This window comes from Lonchura striata, chromosome 29 (assembly GCF_050655825.1).
Source record: "Lonchura striata isolate lonStrDom1 chromosome 29, ASM5065582v1, whole genome shotgun sequence".
NCBI classification, from domain to species: domain Eukaryota; kingdom Metazoa; phylum Chordata; class Aves; order Passeriformes; family Estrildidae; genus Lonchura; species Lonchura striata.
In genome coordinates this window covers 1,628,345-1,640,517 of record NC_140731.1, presented here as the reverse complement: position 1 = coordinate 1,640,517, position 12,173 = coordinate 1,628,345, and the positions used below count along the sequence as shown (strand labels likewise).

General features: G+C 47.3%; 1 protein-coding gene across 1 annotated transcript; it reads left to right on the top strand.

Moving 5' to 3' along the window:
* The first annotated feature begins 4,409 nt into the window (after positions 1-4,409).
* On the top strand, positions 4,410-10,512 carry HOXC11 (homeobox C11). Its single transcript, XM_085562746.1, has 2 exons — positions 4,410-5,122; positions 10,115-10,512. Exons 1-2 carry the CDS (start codon positions 4,525-4,527, stop codon positions 10,393-10,395), a joined length of 879 nt encoding a protein of 292 aa, XP_085418872.1. The 5' UTR covers positions 4,410-4,524; the 3' UTR covers positions 10,396-10,512.
* Positions 10,513-12,173: the final 1,661 nt, after the last annotated feature.

Below are 12,173 nucleotides of genomic sequence, written 5' to 3'. Positions count from 1 at the left end.
ATTGCGTGGGGTAAAAAAATAATAATTAAGCTCATAAAAAATCCCAGAAGATCGTTAGTTCGGAGTCCGGGATTAATATCGCCCCATAAAAACCCCGCTTAAAGCCGCGCTGACACTTTAATTAAAAGTTTTGCCCCAAAACGCCATAAAAAGATTGAAAAAAATGGGATTAGGAACAGGGAAAAATTCCTGGATTCCGGCTCGGAGTGGCGGATTTTTATTTGTTTTTATTTCGGTTTTTATTTCCAGTTTTATTGGGATAAAACCCCTCGTCCCTCAATTCCGGGGATATTTATTTGTGTTTTCAGCCCGCCCCGGTCCCTTATAAAAAGGGAAAAAAAGGGATTTTATGGGAACGGGGAAAGGGATTTTATGGGAACGGGGAGGACAAAGCCAAAGGAAAAGGGTGGGGAAAGCCCGAAATTAATTGGAATTATTTGGAATGGGAAGCGGCGAGCGAGGCGGGCGCGGGCTCCGAGAATTCCCAACAAATCCCAAAATCCCGGGCGGAATTCCCGGCGGGGCTCGGGAGGCGCCGCCGCAATTCCCAGGATTTTCCTCCTCGGGAATTTTTGCCAGCGGGGCTCTTCGCTCCAGGAAAATCAACAATTTCCCCCTTTTTTTCGGGATATTTTGATTTTCAGCCGCTGCCCCGCTCCTCCAGGGAGATTTTTTCCCATTTTTCCCACTTTTTCCCCTGGAATTTCGTGACCCCCATGGAAAAAAATCCAACTGCGAGTGGATGGGAGCGAAATAAATGGAATTAAATTGGGGAGAGCATGGAGGAGCCAGCCCGGAGCGCCCCTTTGGGATTTTGGGGTGAAATTCCCATTTTTTGGGGTGGATTTCTTATTTTGGGGTGAAATTCCCATTATTTTGGGGTGGAATTCTTATTTTGGGGTGAAATTCCCATTATTTTGGGGTGGATTTCTTATTTTGGGGTGAAATTCCCATTATTTTGGGGTGGAATTCCCATTACTTAGGGTGGATTTTTTATGTGGGGTGAAATTCCCATTATTTAGGGGTGAAATTCTCGTTATTTTTGGGTGAATTTGTTATTTGGGGCTGAAATTGCCATTATTTAGGGGTGAAATTCCCATTTCTTGGGATGAATTTGTTATTTTGGGGTAAAATCCGGGCGATCTGTGGGTGAAATTCCGATTATTTGGGGTGGATTTGTTGCTTTATTTCGATTTTTTAATCTCAGCGAACCCACAGCGGCCGTCGAGGCTTTTCGTACTCCTGAAATTTCTCTTTTTTCCCTTATATTTCCTGCTAGATTGATGAAAAAATTTTTAAAACCCCGAATTTCCCGTTTTTCCATCGGGGAAGGCTCAGAAATCCCAACCCAGGAGAAAAACCCGATTTATCCCCAATTATTCCAGGGAATTTCGCTCTTCCAGAACTGCGGGAATGAGGCGGGAAAAGCCCCGATCCCACAGAAATTCAGATTTTTCCCCTTCCCGAGCGATTCTTTTAAATGAAAATCCCTTTTTCAAAAATTAAATTTGGACAATTCCGAGGCGAACCCACCCAATATCCGTCCGCGCTCCGATATTTCGATTTTTTTCCCGGGATAAATTCCAGCAGGACGGGGATCAGAGAGGATTCCAGGCGCGAGACAAACGACTTTAATCAAAATTCTCTTTTTTTTTTTTTTTCATTTTAATTCGGGACTGAACGAGGGAAGCGCCGCCATTGATTGACAATAAACCCGCGCATGAAATATTCAATACCGGGATAAATATTTCAGGGAGAAGGGAGACTTTGGAATATTGATCAGGCAGAGATTTCATTTCCTTTATTTTCCTCGATAATCCGCGAAATCCGCACCAAAATTCATTAAAAACAGCATTTTAAATTCATGAAAAATATCATTAAAATATAATTTTAAATATCATTTAAAATTCATTTGAAATACATTTAAAAATCATTTTAAATTCATGTAAAATACATTTAAAAACTCCGGGCCTGCTCCGGGTTTAAAGTTGGGACTCTTCGCGCGCTCCGGAGCGGAATTTTTTCCATCAAAAGCACGCGCAGAGGAGTAATTAGCGTTTGTTAGGGGCTCGTTAATTAGCGCTTAATTCCCCCGGTCGGGAGGGATTTATAATTTCGCTGAATTCCCGTTTATTGGGGAAAAAGTTCCCCCTGCAACTCCCGAGGTTTTATGGAGCTGCCTGAAGCTTTTGCAGGGATGGGAATAATAAATTAGAATAATCAGAGTGATTAAAATCTTGATAAAATTGGGATTTTCCAGCCCTTGGAGCGCCAAGCCCCGCTGGAGGCGGCGGGAGGGGAAAATGGGGAAAAAAGGGAAAAAAAGGTGGAAAAAAGGTGGAAAAAAGGGAAGAAAATTAAGGGAGAAAGGGGAAAAAAAGAGAAAATGAGGGGAAAAAGAGAGGGAATAAAAAGGGGAAAGGGAAGGGGAAAAGGGAAGGGGAAAGAAGAAGAAAAAAGGGAAGAAAAAAGAGAAAATGGAGAAAAAGGAGGAAAAGGAAAAGAGCGAGAAGGGAGGGAAAGGATGAAAAAGGAGCGAGAAGGGGAAGGAAAAAGGGGGAGGAAGAAAAAAAGGGAGGAAAAAAAGGAGAAGAAAAACGGGTGAAAAGGGAAGAAAATGAGAAAGAGCAAAAAAGGGATGAGAGGGAAAAAAGAGAAAAAAGGGGGAAGGAAGAAAAGGGGCAGAAAGAGCAAAAAACGGGGAAAGAGGGGAAGAAACAGAAAAACTTGGAAGAAAAAGAAAAGAAGCGACAAGAGAGGGAAGGAGAGAAAGAGAATGAAAGGGGGAAAGGGAAAAAATTGGAAGAAAAATAAAAATATAAAAAGCGAGAAGAGGGGAGAGATAAAAAGAAAAAAGAGTAAAAAGGGAGGAAGAAAAGAAAAGGGGAAGAAAGGGGAAGAAGAGAAAAAAGAGCAAGAAAGGGGGAAAGAGGGGAAAAAACAATTTTAAAATTGGAAGAAAGAGAGCAAGCAGAGGGAGAGAGAGAAGGAAAAAGAGGAATAAAGGCGGGGGAACAGCAAAAAATGGAAGGAAAATAAAGAGAAAAAGAGGGAGAAGAGGAGAGAATAAAAAAAGAGCAAGAAAGGGGGAAATGGAAAAAAAAATGTAAGTAAAATAAAAATAACGAGGAGAAAGAAAAAAAAGAGGAAGAAAGGGGGAAAGAGGAGAACTACAGTAAAAAATTGGAAGGAAACAAAAAAGAGTGAGAAGAGGAGAAAGAAAAAGAGGAAGAAAGGGGGAAAGAGGAAAAACACAGTTAAAAACCAAAAAAAAACCAAAAACGCGAGGAGGAGAAATAAAAAAAGAAAAGAGCGAGAAAGGAGGGGATAAAAACCCCACCAAGTTCCCCAGGCGGGGGCTGCGCTGGGAGCCGCGGAGCGGGAGCGGGGCTGGAAATGCCCCCGGGATGGAAATGCCCCCGGGGCGGGCAGGAATTGCCCCTAACCCGGGATGGAAATGCCCCCGGGCCGGGCAGGAATTGCCCCCGCTGTTGGGCAGGAATTGCCCCCGGGCCGGGCAGGAATTGCCCCCGCTGTTGGGCAGGAATTGCCCCCGGGCTGGGCAGGAATTGCCCCCGGGCTGGGCAGGAATTGCCCCTAACCCGGGATGGAAATGCCCCCGGGGCTGGAAATGCCCTCGGGACTGGAAATGCCCTCGGGACTGGGCTGGAATTGCCCCCGGAGCAGGAATTGCCCCCGGGGCAGGAATTGCCCCCGGAGCCGGAGCTGCCCCCGGATCGGGCAGGAATTTCCCGCGATTTGGGGCAGGAATTTCCCGCGATTTGGGGCAGGAATTTCCCGCGATTTGGGGCAGGAATTGCCCCCGGATCGGGCAGGAATTGCCCCCGCTTTGGGGCAAGAATTGCCCCCGCTTTGGGGCAGGAATCGCCCCCGTTTTTGGGCAGGAATCGCCCCGTTTTTGGGCAGGAATTTCCCCCGCTTTGGGGCAGGAATTGCCCCCGTTTTTGGGCAGGAATCGCCCCGTTTTTGGGCAGGAATCGCCCCGCTTTGGGGCAGGAATTGCCCCCGTTTTTGGGCAGGAATCGCCCCGTTTTTGGGCAGGAATCGCCCCGCTTTGGGGCAGGAATCGCCCCCGGGGCCGGAGCCGCCCCCGGGCCGGGCCCGGCTCTCGCTGCCCGGGGCCGGGCCCGGCTCTTACCGCAGCGCGGCCCCTCCTGCGGCGCTCCCGGCCGATAAATGACAAATAAATGACAATTTCTGCTCCGGCATCACGTGGAGCTCGGCAGCGACTGAGGCGGAGCGCGCGTCATCCTCGCCTCCCCAAAATTCCCTTTTTTTTTCACCCTCCGCGCCGCTTTTCCCCCTCCCTCCCCCGCTCTTTCCACACACACACAGGAAAAAAAAAAAAAAGAAAAAAAAAAGGAGGAAAAAAAAAAAAGGCGAAAAAAAAAAAAAAAAAAGCTCAGGGAGGAAAAAAAAAAAACCTCTCAACCCCGAGCAGCGCGGCTTATATATAAAAAAACAAAACCCCAAAAAAAGCCCCTCCACAGCGCCGGGGCCAGGATGTTCAACTCGGTGAACCTGGGCAACTTCTGCCCCTCGCAGACGCGCAAGGAGCGCGGCGGCGGCGACTTCGGCGACCGCGCGGGCAACCTGTACCTGCCCAGCTGCACCTACTACGTGCCCGACTTCCCGGCCGTGCCCCCGTTCGCCCCCGCTCGCCAGATCTCGTACCCGTACGCCGCCAACCTGGCGCAGGTGCCCCGCGAGGTGCCCTACGCGCTGGAGCCCTCGGCCAAGTGGCACCCGCGCGGGAATTACGCGGCGTGCTGCCCCGCGGAGGAGCTGCTGCACAGGGAGTGCATCCCGCCCGCCGAGGTGCTGGTGAAGAGCGACGAGTTCCACCAGCACCACCACCAGCACCACCAAAACCACCACCAGCAGCACCAGCACCACCAGCAGCACCAGCAGCACTCCGCGGCCGCGCTCCACCCCGCGCCCAGCCGCGGCTCCGTGCTGCCGCAGGGCTTCGATCGCTTCCTCGAGGGCTCCGCGCCCGACGGGCCGCACGGCGAGGACGAGGAGGAGGACGAGGAGGAGGAGAACGCCAAGCCCGGCTCGGCGCCCGGAGCCAAGGACGGCTCCAAGAGCGGCGCCGCCGGTAGGTCGAGCCGCGGCCCGGCCGAGCTTTTTTATGTGCACTTTTATAAGCGCGGCCAGCGTTTTATGAGAAGCTCCGAAGCGCTTTCTTCTTTCTCTCTCCCCCGCATTTATTTTATTTTTTTACGATGGCGAAAAAAAGGGGAAAAAAAAAAAAAAAAAAAAGAGAAGGGCTGGCAGAACAAAACAAAACCAAACAACAAAAAAAGGAAAAACAAAACGTGAAGAGGGGATGTTAAGCGCGGCCACGTCCCTCGCTGTCTCTCTGCGAGGCTGTGAAATTTTAAAAGCGCGGCCGGTGACAAATATTAACTTTGATCATGAACTTAGGCGGGCGTTTTAAAGGATCGGGGTTGCCGAGGGTGAGAGGCAATTGGGCAGAACGCGCGGGCTTCCCCCGCCGCTCCCCGCGCTTTGGGGATGCTTTTTAAATTAATTTCTAATTAAAACGCGCTGCCGAGCCCTCTGCGGCCGGGCAGGCGCGGGCTGAGGGAGGAACCGCCGCAATTGGGGCCAAAAAGGAGAATTTCCCCCCATTTTTCCAGGCGCATCCTCCCCTCCCGAGCCGCGCTTTGTCAGGAGAGGATTTCCCTTTGGATCGCCTCGAAACCGGATTTTAAATTTCATGTTAAATTTCATTTTAGGAATTTTATTTGATCTTATTTTATTTATTTAGCCTCGGTGCCGCTCCGGGAATCCGGGACTGTTTTGGAGATTTATTTGGGGGCTATTTTGCCTTTTGGGATGGGGTTTTGAGGCTGTTTTACCTTTTGGGATTTTTTTTTTTTTTTTTTTTTGAACATTTGCACTTTTGGGATGTTAGTTCGAGCTCATTTACGTTATGGGATTTTTTGGGGGGAATGTTCTGCCTTTTGGGATCCTTTTCGGGCTGCCCTACCTTTTGGGATGGCTTTTTTTGGCTGTTCGGCCTTTTGGGATGTTTTGGAGGGATTTCTTTTTGGGGGTTGCTTTGCCTTTTGGGATTTATTTTGGAGGGAATGTTCTGCCTTTTGGGATTTTGGGGGAGTATTTTATTTTTGGGTTGCTTTGCCTTTTGGGATTTTGGGGGAGTATTTTATTTTTGGGTTGCTTTGCCTTTTGGGATTTTTTTTTGGAGGGAATGTTCTGCCTTTTGGGATTTTGGGGGGTATTTTATTTTTGGGGTTGCTTTGCCATTTGGGATTTTTTGGGGGGGATTTATTTTTGGGGTTGCTTCGCCGTTTGGGATTTTTTTGGGGGGATGTTCTGCCTTTTGGGGGTATTTTATTTTTGGGGTTGCTTTGCCATTTGGGTTTTTTTTGGGGGTATTTTATTTTTGGGGTTGCTTTGCCATTTGGGATTTTTTTTTTGGGGTATTTTATTTTTGGGGTTGCTTTGCCATTTGGGATTTTTTTTTTGGGGGTATTTTATTTTTGGGGTTGCTTTGCCATTTGGGATTTTTTTGGGGGGTATTTTATTTTTGGGGTTGCTTTGCCTTTTGGGATTTTTTGGGGAATGTTCTGCCTCCCCGGCGCCTCCGAGGATCCCATCCCGAATTTCCCGGCTTTGATTCCTTCCCTCGCGTGTGTGGCGGGGCTGGAGTTAATCAGAAACTGGCGCGGAACCGCGGCTCTGCTCCCTAATCGCGACCTAAATCGTGCCGCGCTGATATCGGCGCTGCTTTGATCCCTTCCCTCCCTAAACCCGGCTTAACCCTCCCCAAACCCGGCTTAACCCTCCCCAAACCCGGCTTAACCCACCCCAAACCCACCCCAAACCCGGTTTAACCCACCCCAAACCCACCCCAAACCCGGCTTAACCCACCCCAAACCCCGCTTAACCCACCCCAAACCCGGTTTAACCCACCCCAAACCCACCCCAAACCCGGCTTAACCCACCCCAAACCCGGCTTAACCCACCCCAAACCCGGTTTAACCCATCCCAAACCCCGCTTAACCCACCCCAAACCCGGTTTAACCCATCCCAAACCCACCCCAAACCCGGTTTAACCCACCCCAAACCCACCCCAAACCCGCTTAACTCACCCCAAACCCGGCTTAACCCACCCCAAACCCACCCCAAACCCCGCTTAACCCACCCCAAACCCGGCTTAACCCACCCCAAACCCGGCTTAACCCACCCCAAACCCGGCTTAACCCACCCCAAACCCGGTTTAACCCATCCCAAACCCACCCCAAACCCCTCTTAACCCACCCCAAACCCGGTTTAACCCACCCCAAACCCCGCTTAACTCACCCCAAACCCCTCTTAACCCACCCCAAACCCCGCTTAACCCACCCCAAACCCGGCTTAACCCACCCCAAACCCGGTTTAACCCACCCCAAACACACCCCAAACCCCGCTTAACCCACCCCAAACCCGGCTTAACCCACCCCAAACCCACCCCAAACCCAGTTTAACCCACCCCAAACCCGCTTAACCCACCCCAAACCCGGTTTAACCCATCCCAAACCCACCCCAAACCCGGTTTAACCCACCCCAAACCCGCTTAACCCACCCCAAACCCGGTTTAACCCATCCCAAACCCACCCCAAACCCGGTTTAACCCACCCCAAGCCCACCCCAAACCTCGCTTAACCACCCCAAACCCCGGTTTAACCCATCCCAAACCCACCCCAAACCCGCTTAACCCACCCCAAACCCGCTTAACCACCCCAAACCCGCTTAACCACCCCAAACCCGGCTCTGCTCCCCAAAAACCCCAAACCCGCCCAAATCCGCCCAAATCCCGCCCGGGCCGGGAATTCCCCGAAATGCGCCCTGCCCGCGCTCCGGCCTCCGCGCCCTCCCGGGAATCCCAAATTTCTGCCGCTCCCACCGCGGATTTGGGGTTATTTGTTCCTTTTCGGGGATTTCTTCCTTCTAGGGTAATTCTCCATTCTGAGGTTAATTCTTCTTTCAGGATTTTTAGTGATTTTTGGGGGTATTTATTAATGTTCTGGGGTATTTATTAATGTTTTGGGGTATTTATTAATGTTTTGAGGTATTTATTCCTGTTGGGGTATTTATTCCTTTTATGGTATTTATTCATTTTTAGGGTATTAAATCCCTTTGGGGTTATTTATTCCTTTTGGGGTATTTATCAATTTCTGGGGTATTTATTCCTTTTGGGGTATTTATTCCTTCATGGGGTATTTATTCATTTTTGGGGTATTAATTTCCTTTGGGGTTATTTATTCCTTTTGGGGTATTTACTCCTTTTGGGTTGATGTATTCCTTCTGGGGTATTTATGAATTTTTGGGGTATTTTTTTTTTCCTTTTGGAGTTAATTATTCTTAATTCCTTTTGGGGTTATCCATCCCTTTTTAGGCTACCCATTCCTTTTGGGATCATTTATCATTTTGGGATCATTTATCCCTTTTTTGGGCTACCCATTACTTTCTTTTTTTTCAGTATATTCATCCCATTTTTGGTCAACCCATCCCTTCTAGAATAATTTAATTTTCCAGTCTATTTATCCTTTTTTGGGGTTACCCATCCCTTTTTAAATTACCGATTTTTCCAGGCTATTTATCCCTTTTTCGGGCCACCTATCCCTTTTAAAATTATGTATTTTTCCCATTTTCAATCCACCCATTTATTTTTTAATTATAATTTTCCCCACTCTATCCATCCCATTTTCATCCCACTCATCCCCTTTTAAGTTAACAATTTTCCCATTTTCAGCCCACCCATTCTTTTTTTAATGGTGAATTTTTCCAGTCTATTTTTCCCATTTTCATCCCACTTTAAATCCCACATTTCCCATTCTATTCCCCCCATTTTAATCCCATTTTAAACCCCACATTTCCCAGCCTATTTATCCCATTTTAAATCAAACATTTCCCAGTCTATTTATCCCAATTTCCGCCTACCCATCCCATTTTCATTTCCATATTTCCCAAGCTATTATTCCCATTTTCAACCCACCATCCCATTTCAAATCCCAAATATCCCAGTCTATTTATCCCATTTAAAATTCCATATTTCCCAATCTATTTTCCCACCCACCGCACACCAAATCCCCATTTTTAACCCAATTTAACCCCCCATTCCCCATTCTATTTTCCCCATTTTTATCCCATTTTAACCCCCCATTCCCCATCATATTTCCCCCATTTTAGCCCCATTTTAACCCACATTCCCCATTCTATTCCCCCCATTTTAACCCCATTTTTCCCCCATTTTGACCCCCCATTCCCCATTGTTTTCCCCCCATTTTTATCCCATTTTAACCCCCCATTCCCCATCATATTCCCCCCATATTTCCCCCATTTCCCCCCCATTTTAACCCCCCATTCCCCATCATATTTCCCCCATTTTTATCCCATTTTTATCCCATTTTAACTCCCCATTCCCCATTCTTTTTCCCCCACTTTAACCCCATTTTGAACCCCCATTGCCCATCATATTTCCCCCATTTTTATCCCATATTCCCCCCATTTTTCCCCAATTTTACCCCCCATTCCCCATTCTGTTTCCCCCATTTTTATCCCATTTTCCCCCCATTTTAACCCCCCATCCCCCATCATATTTCCCCCATTTTTATCCCATTTTTATCCCAATTTAACCCCATTTTGACCCCCATTCCCCATTCTGTTTCCCCCATTTTAACCCCATTTTAACCCCCCATTCCCCATCATATTCCCTCCATATTCCCTCCATATTTCCCCCATTTTCACCCCCCATTCCCCATTCTGTTTCCCCCATTTTAACCCCATTTTAACCCCATTTTCCCCCATTTTAACCCCCCATTCCCCATTCTGTTTCCCCCATTTTAACCCCATTTTAACCCCATTTTCCCCCATTTTAACCCCCCATTCCCCATTCTGTTTCCCCCATTTTAACCCCCCATTCCCCATTCTGTTTCCCACATATTAACCCCCCATTCCCCATCATATTCCCCCCATTTTTCCCCCCTTTAACCCCCCATTCCCCATTCTGTTTCCCCCATTCTAACCCCATTTTTATCCCATTTTTATCCCATTTCCCCCCACTCCCCACCCCGTCCCCCAATCCCCGTGTCCCCCCGCCCCTCACGCCGCTTTCCCCGTGTCCCAGGCGCTCCGCGGACGCGCAAGAAGCGCTGCCCGTACTCCAAATTCCAGATCCGCGAGCTGGAGCGGGAATTCTTCTTCAACGTCTACATCAACAAGGAGAAGCGGCTGCAGCTCTCGCGGCTGCTGAACCTCAGCGACCGCCAGGTGAAGATCTGGTTCCAGAACCGCCGCATGAAGGAGAAGAAGCTGAGCCGGGACCGCCTGCAGTTCTTCTCCGGGAACCCCTTGTTGTGAGCCCCGGAACGGCCCCAAAATCCCGCCCGAAACCCCCAAACGGCCCCAAAATCCTGCCCGAAACGGCCCCAAAATCCCGCCAGAAACGGCCCCAAAATCCCGCCCGAAACGGCCCCAAAATCCCGCCCGAACCGGCCCCGAAATCCCGCCCGAAACGGCCCCAAAATCCCGCCCGAAACGGCCCCAAAATCCCGCCCGAAACGGCCCCAAAATCCCGCCCGAAACGGCCCCAAAATCCCGCCCGAACCGGCCCCAAAATCCCGCCCGAACCGGCCCCAAAATCCCGCCCGAACTGGCCCCAAAATCCCGCCCGAAACGGCCCCAAAATCCCGGCCGAAACGGCCCCAAAATCCCGGCCGAAACGGCCCCAAAATCCCGGCCGAAACGGCCCCAAAATCCCGCCCGAAACGGCCCCAAAATCCCGGCCGAAACGGCCCCAAAATCCCGCCCGAACCGGCCCCAAAATCCCGCCCGAAATCCCCGAAACGGCCCCAAAATCCCGCCCGAAATCCCCGAAACGGCCCCAAAATCCCGGCCGAGCCGCGGCCGCGCGCGGGGCAGCGGCGACCCCCGGGCTGCACGGATTTGCCCTTTCCTTCCCATTTCTTCCTGGGGTTTTGCTGGCTTTTCTGGGTTTCTTTCTGATTTTTTTTTTCCTGAGTATTTTCTGATTTTTCTGTATTTTTTCTCTGATTATTTTCTGATTTTTCTGTTTTTTTTTTCTGATTATTTTCTGATTTTTCTGTATTTTTTTCTGTATTTTTTTCTGATTATTTTCTGATTTTTCTGTATTTTTTCTCTGATTATTTTCTGATTTTTCTGTATTTTTTCCTGATTATTTTCTGATTTTTCTGTATTTTTTTCTGATTTTTCTGAATTTTTTATTATTTTTCCCCGATTTTTTCCTTTTTTATTATTTTTGTTTGTTTGTTTGTTTGTTTGGGTTTTTTTTCTCCTGTTTTTTTTTTTCCCTGATTTTTTTCCTGATTTTTTTTCTGGGTTCTTTTCCTGATTTTTTTCTGTGTTATTTTTTCTGTGTCATTTTTTCTGTGTTATTTTTTCTGTTATTTTTTGCTTTTTAAATTTTTTTAAATAGTTTTTCTGGTTTTTTTTTTTTTTTTCCCACCCCACGATTTTCCCCGGTTTTTGTAGTTAGATAGTTTTTTTTGGGTTTTTCCTGATTTTTTCTGGGTTTCTTTCTGATTTCTTTTCTGGGTTTTTCTGAAATTTTCCTGGGTTTTTTTCCTGTTTTTTTTTTGTTTTTGGTTTTTTGTTTTTTTTTTTTTTTAATGCTTTTTAACGGAACTTCTGATTTTTTCTGATTTTTCCCAGGTTTATTTTAATTTTTTTTCCCTGGTTTGTTTTTTTTTTTTCCAGGTTTTTTCTTTTTTTCTTTACCTGGTTATTTTTCAAAATTATTTTTTCCTTTTTTTTTTTTTTTTTTCCTGATCTATTCTGAATTTTTTTGTTTTTCCAGGATTTTTTCTGATTTATTGTCTCTTTTTTTCCCCCCTGGTTTTCCTGTTTATTTATAGGTTTTGTCTGTTTTGTTTTTTTCCTGATTACTTCCAGATTAGTCTCTGATTTTTTTTTTCCTGATTTTCCCTTTTTTTCCTAATTTTTTCAGTGTTTTCCTGATTATTTTCTAATTTTATTTCTGATTTTTTGGGTCTCTTTCCTTATTTTTCCTAATTTTCCCGAACTTTTCCTAGGTTTTGCTTATTTTTCCTGATTTTTCCTGTTTTCCCCTTATTTTTCCTGTTTTTTTTTCTGATTTT

Coding starts and splice junctions, on each gene's coding strand:
- HOXC11 (XM_085562746.1), top strand. CDS start 4,525: ATGTTCAACTCGGTGAACCTGGGCAACTTCTGCCCCTCGCAGACGCGC. Junction 5,123..10,114: donor CTCCAAGAGCGGCGCCGCCG/GTAGGTCGAGCC, acceptor CACCCCGTCCCC/CAATCCCCGTGTCCCCCCGC.